Source organism: Pongo pygmaeus, chromosome 10 (assembly GCF_028885625.2).
Source record: "Pongo pygmaeus isolate AG05252 chromosome 10, NHGRI_mPonPyg2-v2.0_pri, whole genome shotgun sequence".
In the NCBI taxonomy this organism is placed as follows: domain Eukaryota; kingdom Metazoa; phylum Chordata; class Mammalia; order Primates; family Hominidae; genus Pongo; species Pongo pygmaeus.
The window spans coordinates 42,813,721-42,832,381 of record NC_072383.2 but is presented as its reverse complement, the minus strand read 5'-3'; the positions used below and the strand labels follow the sequence as shown (position 1 = coordinate 42,832,381).

General features: G+C 39.1%; 1 protein-coding gene across 5 annotated transcripts in view; it reads right to left on the bottom strand.

Moving 5' to 3' along the window:
* The window catches only part of ANO6 (anoctamin 6), a 207,960-nt gene that overhangs the window by 114,834 nt on the left and 74,465 nt on the right, over positions 1 to 18,661 (bottom strand). For 4 of the 5 annotated variants that reach the window (XM_054443036.2, XM_054443037.2, XM_063672661.1 and 1 more), the window contains one exon: positions 9,084 to 9,163. The exons of the other annotated variant lie outside the window; for it this stretch is intronic. In XM_054443036.2, coding sequence (XP_054299011.1) covers positions 9,084 to 9,163 — 80 coding nt within the window. The remainder of the gene's footprint in view (positions 1 to 9,083; positions 9,164 to 18,661) is intronic. 5 annotated transcript variants of the gene reach the window in all.

Here is an 18,661-nt window from a genome sequence, read left to right as displayed (position 1 = left end):
TTTTGTATTTAAATACATTCTTTTCCCCACACATCTTGCTAAAATCAAAACACACAAAAGTGTCTGTGGCTCTCTCCTATTCTGTCAATCTAACAACCTCCACTGAAAAAAAGTAATGTATTCAGTTTGGGATGACTTATTTTATTGAACTCATCATGTTGGCTCCAAATGACCTTTTTTCTAATATTCACAAACCATCTGCTTAAACATCTCATTCTGGAATATGCAGATTAGTGCTTCAGCTCCAGTGTCTCCATTTATGGGAATTTAGCCTATGCCCAACTTCTACCCTAACTTCACCCCTTTTTGAGAACTGTCACATTTGCCCCACTAGGTTCTGGCAGCTGTCCCAGTCCCTGTATCACCTTGAGATGACCGGCTGCACTTCCCAAAGCAAATCTACAAGCTCTTTTAATACCCTGGTTAACTCATTTGGAACAATTATACTCTTTTCTAAAATATTCTTGGGCAGCATGAGCTTCTGTAGACTTCACCAGACCTTTAACCATCATCAATCTAAAGTTCACTTTCATTAGCAGAAAAGACAAAAGTAATATAGAAGCTAGTAAGCTGTTTTCTCATTCATCTCATACAGTTAAACTGACTTCCTTAAACTGTGGGCTGACCACTGCCTCTTCATCATCTCACATAACTCAAAAATCAATCAATCTCTCTGATCATGCTAAGCATTTTTTCACAAGCCTTTACTCGCTTACTCAGGACTTTCATTTTACACTCACATTTTTGGGCTAAGAATGGAAAAAATAAAAGATTAGAGTGTTCAAGAGGATTATTAGTACAGAATGATCATTTGTTAGCCTTCTGAGTTAAATTGGCTTTAGTAGGTCTTGTCTGGCTGGGCCCAGCAACTTAATCACCATTTATGACTGTTTCTCTGGGAAAATAACATTCTGTATTCCAAAAAATTTCTAAATGACATCTTCACATGTTAAACTGCTGCACTTTTGCTCATACTCCCCAATCCTAACAAATCCATAAATTTAGCTTTTGAATCAGCCACACACAGCAAATAAATATTCCTCCATATTCAGACAAAAATGCACATTCCATCACCTTCGGTTCTTGAATGCACAAAAAGCTTTCAGCCTTGAGATGCCATGTGAATTCCTACCACAGCAAATGGGCCAATTTAGCAATTCTTACTAGCCAGTTTCTCTCTGATCTCATTTCCCCCTTTTCAGAGTCCTTTTGCCAAATTAATGTTCCTTTGTTTGGTTTTCTTTTTTGGTTGAGTTTCTTTTTTAGTTTGGCAAGCTTAAGGCCAAAGACACAAGGCAGAGTCATCATATTTCTTTGTAAGTCCAAGCGAAAAAATGCTTAACTAAGAGGGTACTGCCTTATTCTCAGAATTTCTGATCCTGAAGATCTGGGAGTCTGTGGGCAGACCTTGAGACTTTAGTTGGGTTTCTGGGATTAGCCAAGAAAGGTCTTGGATTGACCATAAAATACACCCAAATATTTTTCAATAGCCCTAACACCAATTCATTTGCTTCAGAAATAACCAAAACAAAGTCTGAACTACTCAGGGAAAAAAAAAAAAAAAAAAAGGGTGAAGATAGATCCTTGAACCCACTTTGAGACAAAACCTGCAAGCAAAAATTTGTAGACCTGTGGGTAGCTGGCTCTGATTCTCTCATACCTTTCACACCTCAGGGCAAAGAAGTAAGATTAATGTTCTTTCCCCAAGTGCCACTTCCAGACCATTACTCCTCAATGTTCTTGGAAGAAAATTCATTTCAGGTCCATGTGAATAGAATACAACCCCAAAGCTTCCTAAAGTCTATCATCTCCAAATTCCCAGCTGCTGCTCCTGGTTCACTGAAATTCTGATTCTGGGCTCACATGTTCCTCTCCACTGTGTGTCCTTCATCAGACCAGGACCTGTGCATCCAGAGACATGACATGACCAATGCATTCTGGACTCTCAGTAGCCTCACTTCTTACTGCCAATCACCTTCTCCCTTTCATGCACTAATGCCATAGTCTCACCCCGGCCCTTGCCATCCTGAAAAATTCAAGAAGCATTTATTTAAGAAATATTCAAAAAGAACTTTTTAAGAATCCCTCTTTCTGACCACAACTACATTACCTACTCATTTCACAAGACCCCAGGGGCCTCTCGACTTTTTCTAATCAATTTGCCGACCCTCTTCTTTCTTCCCTTCCTTCCGTGTTTAGGGCCACATTCCAGAGCACACTGTTTCAGTGACATCTTGCCAATATTGTACTCTCCATAATGTCCATCTACAAAGCCCCAACTCTGGCTGAGGGCTGCTATCTGCTTTCTCGCTGTCTGAATGATGTTGGAGAAAGCCACACAGCAGGGCAGTGTGGTAGGACTATAAATTCAGGATCATTGGCCCCACACAGGCCCTGGCCACAGCCGAGAAATCCTAGAACTTTTTCCAGGTTGCTCCAGTTAGCCTACTCTCTCGCTCCCCAAATTGGTTAAATCAAACTCTGCCTATTCTACACTTGCTCCGCCCAAGCTGGATTTGAATGGGAAAAACACACAACCACCCAACCTTGACCATGACCACTACCCTTGAGTAGGCTCTCATCGCTGCCAGCAATGACATTCCATTTCCCCAGTGCATTCACTTTCCCACTCTTCCAGATGAGTGTCTCACCCCTTTCTCCTCTCTTCAGATCCTGTTTCCCTCTTCAATCTTAGCTAACGCCTTGCTTTCCATTTCACTGGTGAATGAAAACCAATCAGGAAAAAGCTCCCACAATCTCCTATCAAATCTACTGAACTAATTTCACCTGTGTCCCAATATGCTGGCTTCCCTCTTACTTCTAAGAAGGAACAGTCCCTACAGCTATGGCCAATCCCTCCACTTATAGACGGGATTCCCTTTTTGCCCTCTCAGGGACATTATTCCAGTAATCCTTCCCTCTCACTCTTGCATCATCAGATTTTCTCTCCCTACTGAACTGCTCCCACTACCTGACAAACAGTAATTCCTGCCATCTTAAAACTCTCTTCACGGTAATCACCCTTCCAGGTACTACCCCCTTTCTCTAAAAAAAAAAAAAAAAAAAAAATTACACACACACACACACACGAAAGTGTTACCTAAATTCTCTGTATCCAGTTCCTCTTCTTCCATTCTGTTTTGAATCCTTTCTAATACGGTTTCGATTCTACCACTCAACCCAAAACCCTCCTGTCATGGTCTTTTCCCTATTGTTAAATAGAGTGGTCAATTCTCCATCATCATGAGAATGTGGTCATTCCTTCCTACTTTATACTTTCTTCACTTGGCTTCCAAGACTCTTCACTTTCCTCCCACCTCAGCGGCTCCTCCTGGCTCAGCCTGTCCTGCTGATTTCTCCTCATCTCCGTGACCTGTAAACACTGGTGCCCCCGGGCTCAGTCCAGCATCTCCTCTCTATTCTATCTCACTCCTTTCCTTGCTGCTCTCATTTAGTCCCATGGCTTTAAACGTCACCTGTGTGCTGACAACTCTCAGATGGCGGGTTGGCCCCCCTCTTTAACTCTTACTCCAGGTTCACATATCCCACTGCATACTGACATCTCCACCTGAATGTCTCAAACTTTACATATCCAAAACAGAATTTTGATTTTTCTCCTGCATATCCTCTCCCTAAACGGCTCCTTCCACAGTCTTCTGGGTCAAAAACTTGGAGTCATTCCTTGACTGCTCTTTCTCGCACAGCTCACATTTGATCTGTCAACAAATTCTATTGCTTCTACCCTCAGAATGTATTCAGAATTTGAGTATGTCTCTCTATCACCATAACTAACACTCAGGACCAACCCACCACCATCTCACTTGGATTCCTGAGAAAGTCTAATAGGTCTCTCTGCCCCTGCTCTGCTCCTCCATAATCTATTCTCAGGACAGCCCAAGGGATCCTATGAAAACAGGTCAGTTCAGGTTGCTCCTCTGCTCAAAATCTGCCAGTTTACCCTCCAAAGGTTCACCCTCAAATGACTTCCCAAATCAGAATAAAACCAAAGTCTTTATAATGGCCTACAAAGTCCTCATATCTATTATTCTCTCGATCTTTCATTCTACTCCAGCCACAGTGGTCTTCCATTTCCTTAAATGTATCTAACAAACTCTCCTACCTCAAAACCTGTTTATGCTACTCCTTCTGCTGGGAATGTTCTTCCTCCAGATTTCCAAAGAGCTTGCTCCAGCAGCACCTTGAGGTTTTTTCACTTGGCAACTTCTCAGTGAGATATTCCCTAAACACCCTATTTAAAACTGTCACCCCCCCACACATACACACAAATAATCCCTACTTTTTCTCTAAAGGATTATCTGACGTTTATTTTGTGTTTCATGTCTCCCCCATCAAAATGTTAGCTTCACAAGTGCAGCGATTTTTTTTCTGTTTCTTCACCTAAAATAGTAGATATCAAATGAATATTTTAGTAAATTAATATTTTAACTCTTCCTTGGGATCACATGTGTTTTCATATGGTTGAAGATAATCAAAAATTGAATTTCAGGGAATCAAAAGTATTTTTCTATAAAGTAGTATCTTCCCTCAAAAAGGGAGTCAGTTAAACAAAATCTCAAAGGGGGATAATTACTCTTCAGACTTCCTTCTCTCTGTGTATCTGTGACACTTAATTAATGGGGCATATATTTGTTCCCCTTTAATCTTCATCTACCTGAGTCTATTTTTCTATTCAGCCTTTCTAAATCCTATGGTTTCTCATCATCTTTCCTGATTTATCCTATTATAAACCTAATACTCTTTTGCCATCCCAAATTCTTTCTTATTATTTATTCCAAATTTCATAGAGACTAAGCAATGAAAAACATCCTCGGTTGGCATGAGATCAGAGGCAATAAGAATCTTTCAGCTTCTCAAAAGTCAGTAGGGTTATATATAAACCTCGAGTTCTAGAAAGGCTGGAAAATGGAGGTGTTACTAGTCAGTCTCAGATCATAAAACGTAATTCCTTGGGCTTCTCTTGTGTTTTCATGTTGACCACAGCCTGATTTCTATCCACGGCAGTATCTTCCAGCTTGCTGCAAGCAGATTCACCACTGCTAGATCAGAATCCTTTCCCACACCCCATCCCTCAGCCCATGTATACTCAGGCAACTGGCCCATCTGAGTTTCTGGGTCAATGTCAACAGAGTCAGAGTTTCTAGAAATAGCCTTGATCATTACTGCTCCCCCTGCATCTCCAGTTATTTTTTTTCAACTCCTTGGGGCTTGGAATCAACCTGGGGTCTAATGGGCCAGCCATGACTGCCCCTTAGATCTCCTTTGCTCTTAACCAGACCTGGGATTGGGCAAACTAAGGGAAGTGTGGGATATCCTGCATGTAACCACATGCAGAACAACATTTATCTGCTCCATCACCATGTGGACGCCTCCCCATCCTCAGTTTCAATCACATGGCCTATTTCTGAAGTCTCTACTTTTAAGACTGAACTCTACAAGGTTATCTGAGTCTCTGGTCCTCAGTTCCCAGCCTCACTTTAACTGATTCCCTTCCCCAGAGTCATCATGCACCTAATCTATTTTCATCCATGTCCCCAAATGATAGTCACCATTCACATAGTTCCAGAACATCTGGCTATGCCACCATTTTCCTGACTACATCCTCCTTGAACTAACTGCTTTCAAAGTAACAATGGATTAGTTATGCTTATCAATATATTGAACAAATAATGTCAGAGACAATAACAATGTTGAAGAAAACAAAACAGTGTGGGAAAACGGTCATGATAAAATGTTAATGAAACAAGTTATAAAACAGATTTCATTGTGCTTAAACAAAAAACTGAACCAGGATTGGGACAGTTTCCCACCACAGCAAGATCATCGAGTTACTTTCTAATGTCAGTATTTGCCAGGTCCCTTTCACCTGGGCTCTTACCCACACACCCACCTTACTTTGGAGTGTGTCTATGTCAGTTTCTAGTTTCAACACATTGCCAGCTCCTAAGCTTTGGGGTAGCAAGAACACATGTACCTTATGTTCATATCTCTGTTCGCCACTTACCATTTTTGCATAGTTTAGCTAAACTTATCTGCCTCAGTCTGCAAAGTGGGGCAGGAGCTGGAGAAGAGCAACACAGATATGCAGGTGACAGGTAATCAATGGACAAACAACACAGCAAGTGAGAGAAGAAGCCACTGGGGATGCTGCCAAGAGCAAGGTAGGCTGTGGTCTCCAGGCCACGTGGGAGGTTCAAAGCATCATTTATTTCACTGTGATTTATACACACTATACAGCAGTGCTGGCTTTACCTAACTAGTCACATTAGAGACACCTGAGCTGTGAAGGAAAACTTGAATGTGCTTATGCCAGCGGCCAAGACTATTCAACTGGCAATGTTCTCTTAGGCCTCATTTCAAAGGAAAGAAAAACAGAAATTCTGAAGGAAATGAACTAATAATGATAAGCATTTCAGTCTCCCTGTTAGCCAAACTCTATAAATACACCCCATTGTATAAAAACACTAGGCTCTTGATCCTTCTAAAATCTGAACTATTTGAGGATAAGGCCCGAGTAAACATGAACTAGGCTTTGATTTCAGTTCAACTCCGCAAACTGCAGTTGGACCTTCCAAAATGCCAGATGGAGAAAAATAGAATATTGATTTTTCAGCTCCTTTTATTCCTATTTTCAGTCTTCTTTTTTCAATTTTGCTTTGCTTTTGGGTTCTTTCTGCTCCCAGGTTTGTACTGTGACACCCATTTCTGATTTTAAAATGTGGCTTGAATCAACTTACCTGATTTTGTCCTGGCATCTGCCTGCCTATACAACGGGAGCCACCCATTTTCACTGATGCTGTAAGCTTCTGCCTACAAAAAGAGCTGAGCTTAAATATAATGCTTGATTCCCCTGGGCACCCTATTCTCAAGGCACCACTTCTACACCTTCTGTTTGTTTACCATGGAGACAGCAGTTTATGTTTACTGTGGAACTGGGAGTACACTGGCTAAGCTGATGCTAAGGAGAAAACACAGCAGCTATTTACATGTTACACAAAGAAGTGGCCTTAATGAGCATCAGATGTGTGAAAATCTATGCAGCACAAGAAAATCCCAGATTCTCTCCTGAACATGTTATGAACCCATAACTAGAGAAAGATAATAGCCAGGATACAGAAATCTGTTATCAACCACACATACAGGGATATTGTGATTAACAGTTTTCAATTCCATCAATGCAGTCTAACAATATGACTCTCAATAATTCTGTAAGCATGAGACTGCAAAATAAAAAAGTGCGGATTTAGCCCAAGAATCTCCTTCCAGCTTGGGTGTTCTCAGATTCACTGTGAAAATAAGTCTTTCAATAAGGTAAATGTATTCTGTGAGCCCGGAGTTCCACCCCTGGTCATTCTAGCTTAGACTAGCTGTCTTCTTCCACTTTGAAAAGGAAAATGTGGTACTCAAGAAGTTAATGCTGAAGGTGGAGGAAGATTATCAGTGTATCTGCCTTATCTGTGGCAACAAACTGCTGAGACTTGCCAATCTGCAACATCACAATACACTCAAGGCTGTTCTTGAGGAAAATACTTTTATTTTCACATAGGGAACTTGGTGCAAACTATGTATAGGTTTACCAGGCGCACCAACACCTTGTTGCACACAGTTCTTTTTAGATTAGATATGTTGCTTTAAAAGTATCAACAAAAGGAGCCAAAAATAAAACAACAAAAAAAGAGGCAGCTTCATGAGTGTCTACCAGTATCATACTCAAATGTGAAATATCTGTGTCAATTCTGCTTTCGGTCTCTAACTGCAAAAGTTAGAAAAACCACAAAATTGCTCTGCTACTTTAAGATGCAGGAATATTGGTGGGCATTCACAATTTCGCTTTACCAGAAATCTTATTGAATGTAATAGGGAAGTCATTGAATACTACGTCTTTCTATTATATCCAGGTGATTTTCACAGTAGGCAATCTGCTAGTACACCACAGGAGTCCCACACTTTGAAATAAAATGGCATTGTGGATACAGTTTTATGTGCCATCCCTTTTCAGTCCAGAGCACTCTCTAGTTTCTTTACTCTTGGTTGAATTGACTAGGCAATCCATAAAGAGTGAGCAAGAACAGAAAAAGCACATAATGAGGTTTTTTTGGTCGTTACCAATAATACAATTGTGCTCCACCAATTACTGGAGTGGTGATTGTATATCACATTGAAAATAAATAAAAAAAAGATTTCTGCACTCCTAAAGTGGTAGGCCATTTGCAACACGGACAAAAATCAGGAAATGTAAGTGGATCCTGGCATGTTTTTCCTACACATCTGGCGCAATAATATGGTACATGAGTCACAGAAACACTTGTTCCCATCCCCCCCTCCAAATGAGCCTAATGTAAAAATCTATTTAGTAAGGATATTTTGCACAAGGCATCCTATGTGCTTAATTTTCTTTAAACAAGGCATTAATAAAATCACAGCAGCTTCTAATAAGATTTTTAATTCCTTAAGGGTAGGAACTATGGCTAATCTTTAATGAGTCCAATTTAGTGGGAGCATTTAGCTCCCTTGCTTGTAGAAACAACCAACAGAATATTCCTAGCCCTACAAGATAACCTACAGAATATTCCTAGCCCTACAAGATAACCTACAGAATATTCCTAGCCCTACAAGATAACATGTAGGTTGTATCACTGAAAGCTCCAGGATGAAAGGGAAAGCAGACTATGTTCACTACCAGTGACTGGCACTGGTCAATATACCTGTATATGCTTAAAGACTGCTTTTCCAGAGTTACTAACAACAGATACTGATAGCAATGGTATCAATGAATGGAACAGGAGTTTCAGAAACAAGATGCTATTTTATTACAAAATGAACTCCCATTTGCAATTACATGAACAATATGAAGAACAAACCTATAGACCATGATGCTGAGACAATCAAGTTCAGCAACATATTCTCGAGAGACACCAGAGCTCTGAACGCACAGTCCCTGCAATAAGATCTGTGTAGGATCTACAGCCACTGAAGGAATGAATTCATAAAAGAACTTTTTTCTCCTTTTGTGAAAAATCTCTTAGCTAAAGAATACAAATTTAAGATAAAGGAATAGTACTCACAAACTCCGGGGTTCGAAAATCATGCTGACTTTCCAGTGATCCCAAATCGGGGACAATTGTCTGTCCAAGGTTTTCCAACACTAAAAATAAATGAATGAATATATAAACAAATGAAGCATGAACCTGCGCTGGCTCACATAGTTCTTTACTTTTAAATCAGCAGCACCGGATTATTAGCATTGGTAGTGCATTGACAGGTTTATATTATTTAACCCTTTCAGCTATCAGATATATTCAAAAATCTGTAGCAGCCGTTTCATCTACTGGATCTAACAGACGATGCCAGGGTTGTAGAACACTAGGTCTTAAAATTTTCTAGGCAAGGTCTACCACTGAAAATCATTTAGCGGGTACACAGCAAGCAAATGTTACAAAAGTCTAACTAAGGAACACTTTACTGATGTTCTTTTTTCTATTACATGTCTGGGTACTGCTGTGGAGTCCCTTTGTGGGTAGCAATCTTCTTTTTCTTTCTTTTTTTTTTTTTGAGACAAGGTCTCACTCTGTCACCCAGGCTGGAGTGCAGTGGCACGATCACAGCTCACTGCAGCCTCGACCTCCTGGGCTCAAGTGATCCTCCCACCTCAGTCTCCCAAGTAGCTGAGATCACAGGTGTATATTACCGTGCCTGACTAATGAAAAAACATTTTAAAAACTTTTTTTTTTTCTTTTGTAGAGACAGGGGTATCCCTATGTTGCCCAGGCTAATCAGTCTCGAACTCCTAGCCTCAAGCAACCCTCCTGTCTCAGCCTCCCAAAGTGCTGAGATTACAGGAATGAGCTACCATGCCTGGCTATTTTAAATCTGATAGAAATATAATGGGAGTCAGATAGAATTTACTAGTAGAGACACTTAAAAAAAAAAAAAGAAACAGGTGAAATTAATTTTAATAACATAATTTATTTAACCCATACTACCCTAATTATCATTTGAACATGTAATCAGTGTAAAAAACTATTTATGAAATATTTTACCTCTTTTGTATTAAGTCTTAGAAATCCAGTGTATATTTTATACTCACAGCGCATCTCAGTTCAGACTAGCCACATTTCAAAAGCTCAATAGCCATTTGTGACTAGTGGCTACCATATTGGACAAGTGCCGTGTTAGAGGGATAGAGAAACCAAATCAAGAAGGTAGGTCATTCTGTAAGACGCTATAGTTTCATCTTGTCAACAAGTTACTGACATGAATAAAATGAATTGTTCCAAGTTAACAAAACAATCATTTGCAGCATGTGGTTCTGGATTGGATCCTGGTTTAAACAAATGAGATGCAAACAACTTTTTTATTTTTAACTTGGAAAAATTTGAATAGAATTTTTGCCATGTAAGAAAATGTTCTGAACAAATGTAAAGAGATATTCTTAAATATTGAAGTAAGCTTAAAGATTTAATGTTTAAGTAAGTTTAAATAACTATTCTCATTTATCAATAGGTCCAGCCTCTTTAACAAGTCAATGACATTAAAAAGGGAGATCAGATTTAAAGAGCCCTAAAGGACATAACCACTAGAAATATAGGGTCCTCAACTGGATCCTAATTTGGACAAACCAGTTATAAAGGACTTATTTTTCAAAACTGGAGAGTTTGAGTATGGAATAAGTATAAAACTACAAAAAATTACTTTTGGCTGGGCATGATAACTCACACTTGTAATCCTAGCACTCTGGAGGCCAAGGCGGGAGGAGTGCTCAAGCCCAGGAGTTTGAGACCAGCCTGGGCAAACTTTTGTAAAGATGGTGAGACAGCTTTACAAAAACCTTTTTTAAATAGCCAGGCGTGATGGTGTGCACCTGTAGTCCCAGCTACTCAGGAGGTTGAGGTGGGAAGATTGCTTGAGCCTGGGAGGTTGAGGCTACAGTGAGCCGTGATCATGCAGCTGCACTCTAGCCTGGGTGACAGAGCAAGATTCTGTCTCAAAAAGAAATAAATAAATAATGCTTTAATTTTATAGTGTGTGATTTATCTCGGCTTTGTAGTGACTTTTAAAAATGCATACTATGTTTTCCCTTAATCCATTAAAAGCTTTTATAGAAGAGAAGGCTGGGTTCCTATTGATCTAGAAACATTCGGTGACCCAAAAGAAGAAAACTCAACATACATATAGGGCAGAATCATAAGAGATCTCTACATGATTGTTTACAAAACCAAAATACCAGCCAATAATTTAGCCAATTCAGTTACCAAATACTTAGGTTTGGCACCTCACTAAGAAATCTCCTAATATTTGGATTCAATTTTCTTTTTCTTTTTTTTGGGATGGAATCTTCCTTGACTGCCCAGGCTGGAGTGCAGTAGCACAATCTGGGCTCACTGCAACCTCTGCCTCCTGGGTTCAAGCGATTCTCCTGCCTCAGCCTCCCAAGTAGCTGGGACTACAGGTGCGCCACCACACCTGGCTAGTTTTTTTTTTTTGTATTTTTAGTAGAGAAGGGGTTTCACCACACTGGCCAGGCTGGTCTCGAACTCCTGACCTCATGATCTGCCTGCCTCGGCCTCCCAAAGTGCTGGGATTACAGACGTGAGTCACCGCTCCCGGCCTGGACTCAATTTTAGGTTCACACAGAATCTGAGGAAAAAATACCTCACATCTTTGTATACTTATGAATTGAAAAGAAATGCCAGTAGAAATGACAGTACAATCAAGTGATTCTAACTCTTCTGAAAAACTGAGTTCATTAGAGGACACCCTATGTGTGAACCAAAGCAGAAACAGAAAACAGATGAGATGAGCAAAGGCTTGAAGAGCTGCAACCATTGCCAAAATTAAGGTGCTTGCCTCTGAGAACTCCTGGAGGGCTATAGTAATCACCACACAGTCTGTTACATTGAGAGAGTTGTAACATACTAAACTGGTTATTCCAGTACAACAGTTGTCCAAGATAATTACACTCCTACAGACCATCTTTAAAACTTGCTAAAATGTGCTTATATGCTAGGCTATGATAAGTCTGTTCTAAGTTGGTGCTGGGCAGCTTGCTTTACATTTGGAAGAAAAGACCTAATCTTTTTATAGTATTAAGACAGATGTTAAAAAAGTTTTATCTATGGTATTTATGATATTTTGGTTTTTGGCAGAACCAGCAAACAGGAAACATAATACTGTGGGGTTTTGTTTTTTTTTTTTTTTACACCAGTATTATAAAGCCGATGGAGTGACTTGGCATCTTATCTAGATTCCTAGATGATTAGATGCCCAATTTATCTGTTATCTAAGGTCAACAGGCAGAGCTGCTAAAGTTGATTTTTTTCTTTTTTCTAAATGAAAGGACAAGCTTAAGAAAGTATGCATTTTGCCTAAAGACAGGACAAACAAGATTACCCAGATGTTCTATCCAATAAATGGTATCTATGTAGCTTGAATGGATTTGTGAAAGAAATTAGAACTATTTATAGTTTTATTTATTCTGCTGGTAATGGAAACTAATAGATTCACTGGTTAATGTCAATACAAAGAAAAAACTAAATCTGAGTGAATAAAAACAGAAATGGCTTTATTGAAACATCGTCTAGGTAGAACAAAGCCACAGCTCTTGCTCTCATGACCTGATAGAATGCTGGGAAGCAAATGATTTATGAGGCCAATATGATAATTATACTCCCACTACTGAGGGGCTCTAGTTACTGTTTGATATTCTCATTTATGGTAATCTAACACAACTAAAAAAGTTCATTTCTCAGCAAAAATAAAATAGTCAAAATCAAGGTGACTCTGAGGGTTTGTATTAAAATGAGCAGAATCAGGACAAAATTCTAAAAAGGCAAATATGTTAATTTCATTTCTTTCCTTACATAAAATCATGTTTTTCTTAACGTAATATGTTGAAATGTATTTTTAGTACTGTCACTATGCCTCAGCCTTATACAGCAAAAGTACTATCTTCAGTGGCATCATGTTTAGTTCATTTAATTTCAGCACTTGGAACAACAGTATTTGAGACCTCTATGTTATCTGTTCATCAAAAGGCTGACTAGAAAACAAAAAATAGTTATTCTAATGTGATGACAGAAACCTTGGTCTTGATATGTCACTGGGATTTTGCATGGACGCACAATGAAAGTGCAGTTCAAAATCAGGTTCAACAAACATCAAAATCTACTTTATATTTTGCACACTGTGTTGTAAGGCCCTAGGGAAGCCAAGAAGAACCAGACAAGTTTCCGTTTTCTTGAAGAAAGAAACCCGAGACATAATTAATGTTAATTTTAGTGTCATTTCTAAGTGCCACACTAGACAGACTTATGAAGTACTGTAAGAATACTATCAATTGGATTACTATAGGTAAACACTGAATAATTGATGATTTGGGTCAAAAGAAACCCACTAAATAGCTACCTTTCCTAAATTCAATAGAATTAATTATATAACACTTAGTGAAAAATAAAAGAGCATACTTTAAAAATTTTTATCAATGCAATTAGTATAGTGAAATTGAAGCAATAAAGTCCTTGGTGGTACCGCTTCTGATCTATTTGATAGTCCAAAATTAACGGCCCAAAAGAATTTTCTAGAGGCCCAGCCATATTAATAATGCAACACTGGAAGCCTCTGCAGAAAGCTGCAGTTCACATGATTACTTGTCTACCAATTAGAAATGGAGTAACTAACATCCATTGTCCCAATTGTAAAATAAAGAGAAAATCTATACAGCAAAGTTGTTTGAGACTTATATAAACTGGCCAATAAAAAGAGCCATTGTCTACAAGTTTACAACTTAGACAATCTATTATCTATGAGAAAACACAAAATGATCTCAGGAAACTCGTGGTTAAAACCCCAAATACCTAATATGTAGTGCCCTAGGAATAAAGATAATCAGAATTAGGCATCCACAATTTATCCAACTTAGCACTAGAATGGCAGGTGGTTGGGTCCAATGACTCATCTGTTACGGGGATTGGTTGCCATTAAAATTATCAGAGAGATAGTGAATATATATATAGAGAGAGAGCAAGTAAAAGTATACCAAGGCCTGGCACAAAGGGCACTGGGTATAGACTGAAGGGATTGATTGGGTTCAAGTTCTGATTCTGTAATTTCTTAGCTGCGTGATCCTTGGCAATGCTTATTCTCAAGTTTATTTATCTAAAGCTAGTGATAACATTAGTTTCCCTGTTTAGGTCACAAAGTTGGGCAAAGATATAAATGACAATTCACAAGCATGTTGTAAAAAAAAAAATAAAGCCCTATATAAATATAAATTAAGTTCATGTAACAGACTCAATGATATGAAGACATGTAAACAGAAATGTACCTACTATTTTGTGCCTGGTACTTCTAAATGTCTTATCTTATTTAATCCTATTTTTGTCCCTGTTTTCACAGATGAAGAATAATTAAGGTTACTGGCTGCATGAAGTTAACCAAGCAAAGTGACACAATGGGAATCTAAACCTGATTCCAAAATTGCACATCTTTTAAAATACATTAATTTGTCTCCTGAGCTGCTGTGAATAATCCAAAGAACTCCTGATGTTAGATATAAGTTTATAAGAAATTAAAATAGTATTGTATGTATAAATTTTAAAAATCAGCAAATAATTGCTTCAATATAGCCAGATAGAGATATAACAGACTAATACAATTTGGAAAAAAGAAAAAAAAGAAAAAAACAATGTAGTGAAATTTATATAGCATTCACAATTAGAACTAATGCGAAAGCTCCACAGGGTAAACAGATACAATACTCTGGCAAGTGGCTAAAGACATGCGTGTGCCAGGGATTGAGCTAGATGATGTAAGTACAGATATCAGGATAAGAAGGGTACAGAATCTAACCTCAGGAATTCTGTGATCTAGTCAACGTACACAACTAAAGAAATGTCAAAGGAATGGCTCATATCACCTTGCGAATGAGGATATGTCCACATATCCAGATTGGGCAGGATATCTAGAGATCTGCCACGCTGTCTTGTACCTGAAACTCTTCTTTCCATTCTGAAAACTGGATCTCAGCATACATCTAATATTTGACCTGAACGCCAGCACTCACCAGTCATTATTCTAAAAGCAACCACATGGTTGGATCACCTGACACCAGGAGTTCGAGACCAGCCTGGGCAATGTAGTGAAACCCCCATCTCTACTAAAAATACAAAAATTAGCTGGGCGTGGTGGCGCATGCCTGTAGTCCCAGCTACTCAGGAGGCTGAGGCACAAGAATCACTTGAATCAGGAGGCTGAAGTTGCAGTGAGCTGAGACCGCGCTACTGCACTCCAGCCTCCTGAGTGACAGAGACTCTGTTTCAAAGATAAAAATAAAAAAATTTAAAAAGCGCCTGTAATCACAGCACTTTGGGATGCCAGGTGGACAGATCGCTTGAGGTAAGGAGTTCGAGACCAGCCTGGCTAAAGTGGGGAAACCCCGTTTCTACTAAAAATTAAAAAATTAGCTGGCCATGGTGGTACATGCCTGTAATGCTAGCTACTCTGGAGGCTGAGGCAGGAGAATTGCTTGACCCAGGAAGCAGAGGTTGCAGTGAGCCGAAATTGGGCCCCTGTACCCCTGCGCTCCAGCCTGGGCAACCGAGTAAGACTCTGTCTCAAAAACAAAACAAAATAAACAAATAAAAAAGAGAGTAAAAGCAACCACATACAGGGCCCACCATTTCCCGTCACTTCATGCTTTCCAGATTGCTGGGCCTGCCCAGTCTCACTCCCCACATCACTTCAGCTGAGTCTATCCCCGCCCCCCCTGCTCCTGCATCATTCTCTGGTAGTCATAATTGTTCTAACGCGTTCCAACATCTCTTTCTCTGGCCTCAGTTTAACAGGATTTGCCATATTTTGGTGAACAAGGGGGTGAGAGAAATTCTACTTCCTATATTAGCAAAAGGTTGTAGGCTTGCAGAGTATAGGCCTTGTGATATTACAACGAGATTTTAAAATAGAGCCACTCAGTCATTATTAATGCAAAGAATGTTAGTAATAAAACATAAAATACAAAGACAGAAGCGTAGCTTTCAAGAACACGATGGCTATGTATTGCTACACAGGACAATGGACTTGAATCATAAGAGCGCTACATGGTTTAGCCCTGAGGCTCAGGCACATCACTTGATGCTAAGTCTGTTTCCTCATCAATAAAATGCAGATTATAATGCCTACATCAGAAGGTTACTGTGGAGAATAAGCTAACTGACATATATATGAAACTGACTTGAAGACTCTTAAGTACTATATAAATATTGGCTATCATCATTTTTCACTTCAATTTTTAATACATTTTATCATCCTTTGCCTCATTAGACACCAATTTTTCCTTCTGACTTCTATCTTGACAATCCCTGTCCTTCATTCCCTTTTTAAATATTAAAATAAATTTAAGCATAGAAAGGGATAACATTAATTCAGCAATCATTTTCGAATAACTACAACTTCCTGGGCAATGTTGGTTACTTGTTTCTAATGAAAAGAAATGTCAATCAGGGAATGTCTGAATCTGGATGGATCAGTCTCTCACCCCAGTTTGTTACTGGCAAGTAAACTCAATGACTTAATATTTACATTAACAAAAAAAGTAGCAGTCTTTTCTAATAATTTCTAGAATGCAAATTCCAAATTCAAATTGATAGTTTTCATTACAGTTCTCTGTCTTTCCCATCTATCTTAAGACAGGAGCTTTCCCTCCCTCCCTGCGCCTGGCCCCCTTCTCAACAAAGATATTTCTACAATCATTACCACTTCAGCTACTGCTTCTAAAAAAAAGAAGGAAAAAGAAAGTCATTCATGAAGATGTAAACTTTGTCAGGGTAAGAACATTTTTTACTCATGGCCAGGGTCCAGTACTATACATTTGGCAATTCAGAAAATTAATAAATATTCTCTCCGCATTCTGGTAAAAAATGCTTTTCCTCAAAAGGTTCCCCTTTGCTGTGCTACCCTTCTTGAATAATGTATTATCATCAGTTCAATTCCCCGATCCAAAAGTGGGAGCCATTCTTAACCTTTCTCTTTCCTTCACTATCAATATTTTGGTAAGTCACTAAATTATATCTTTCTTATTTTCAACCTCGTCTTAAGTATTTTCTACCTACCTGGAATGCACATTCCCATATCCCCGGTGTTACTCTTTCTTCAAATTTTTATTTCAATGTCACTGCTTATGTGCCAGGTTAAGTTACTTGCCTCCACTTCATGCTCCTATAGCACTAATTTGGGTGTCTAGTAAAAACTGCCCCATTATTACAGGTGGAGCCAAAAACTCAATCATTGCATTATCGGCTATTAAAATACAGTATTTTGGCCGGGTGCGGTGGCTCACGCCTGTAATCCCAGCACTCTGGGAGGCCAAGATGGGTGGATCATGAGGTCAGGAGATGGAGACCATCCTGGCTAACACGGTGAAACCCTGTCTCTACTAAAAATACAAAAAAAAGAAAACAAAACATTAGCCAGGCATGGTGGCAGGCACCTGTAGTCCCAGCTACTCAGGAGGCTAAGGCAGGAGAATGGTGTGAACCTGGGAGGCGGAGCTTGCAGTGAGCTGAGATCACGCCACTGCACTCCAGCCTGGCAACAGAGCGAGACTCTGTCTCAAAAAAATAAAATAGAATATAATACAGTATTTTTTCAGTTGGCCATCCAGTTATAGGAAAAAGTTTTCTTTTTTTAAAAGAGTGATTTTTATAAGCAAAATTTGCAGTTTACATTGAACAGAATTCAAAATTCTCACATGGTTACTTTTTGACAACTGCCCACCACTATAGAAGATAAAATCTGGGGAAAAGATACGTGTTGATCCTTCTTATCACAAGAAAACTGTGTGGTCATTGTTTTTCTTCTCCACTAGTCCATGAACTCCTAGAGGGCAAGCCATTGTCTTATTCAACTCTATATTCCGAGAACCTGAAACAATACCTTGCATATTATAGATGCTCAATAAATGAGAAAATAAACAAATGATGAAATTAATTATAAATTTGTCACTCCAGTACTGTTACTAGTGCTCTTCAATTCCTCAAAATGTAATTGCTTAGATAATAAGAGAGTGCTTCTATTTCCAGAACCATATTCCATTGCACCGTACTGTGACACACACACAAAGCAGACTCATAATACAGTGTCCCTTCAAGACCAAATACTCATCAAATATTTGGACAATATTTATAAAAAAGGAGCCTCCCCTGCACTCTGCCCACTGCTCACTGTTCCAGCAACACACCAAATAGGAACATGTTCTTACCAGCAGCACAAAACATTCCACAGCAGAACAAAAGGGGGAATGGACAATTCGGTGAGTCCTTGACGCTTCTCACCCTCCTACCTCTACCTTAAGTAACAACTCTGAAGATTTCTATCATCCACAAACAGCAATATTTCTGAGAAGAGTTTCAGTAAGCACAATTTCTCCACCTTGTAACATTTCCATGTTTGGTGTTGTTTCAGCTCTGCTTATGAACTCTTCCCCTATTCCCACAAGCCTCCTCTGCCCCAACAGTTCAGCTCTAAAAATACATCTAGAAGTTAAACATGCGTCCTTTGGAAGAGCTGGAAACAACTATCACATTATTGATTCTCACACACAACTGGATTACCTAATGCTTTTATAGAAAAACTCAATGTACACTGCAAA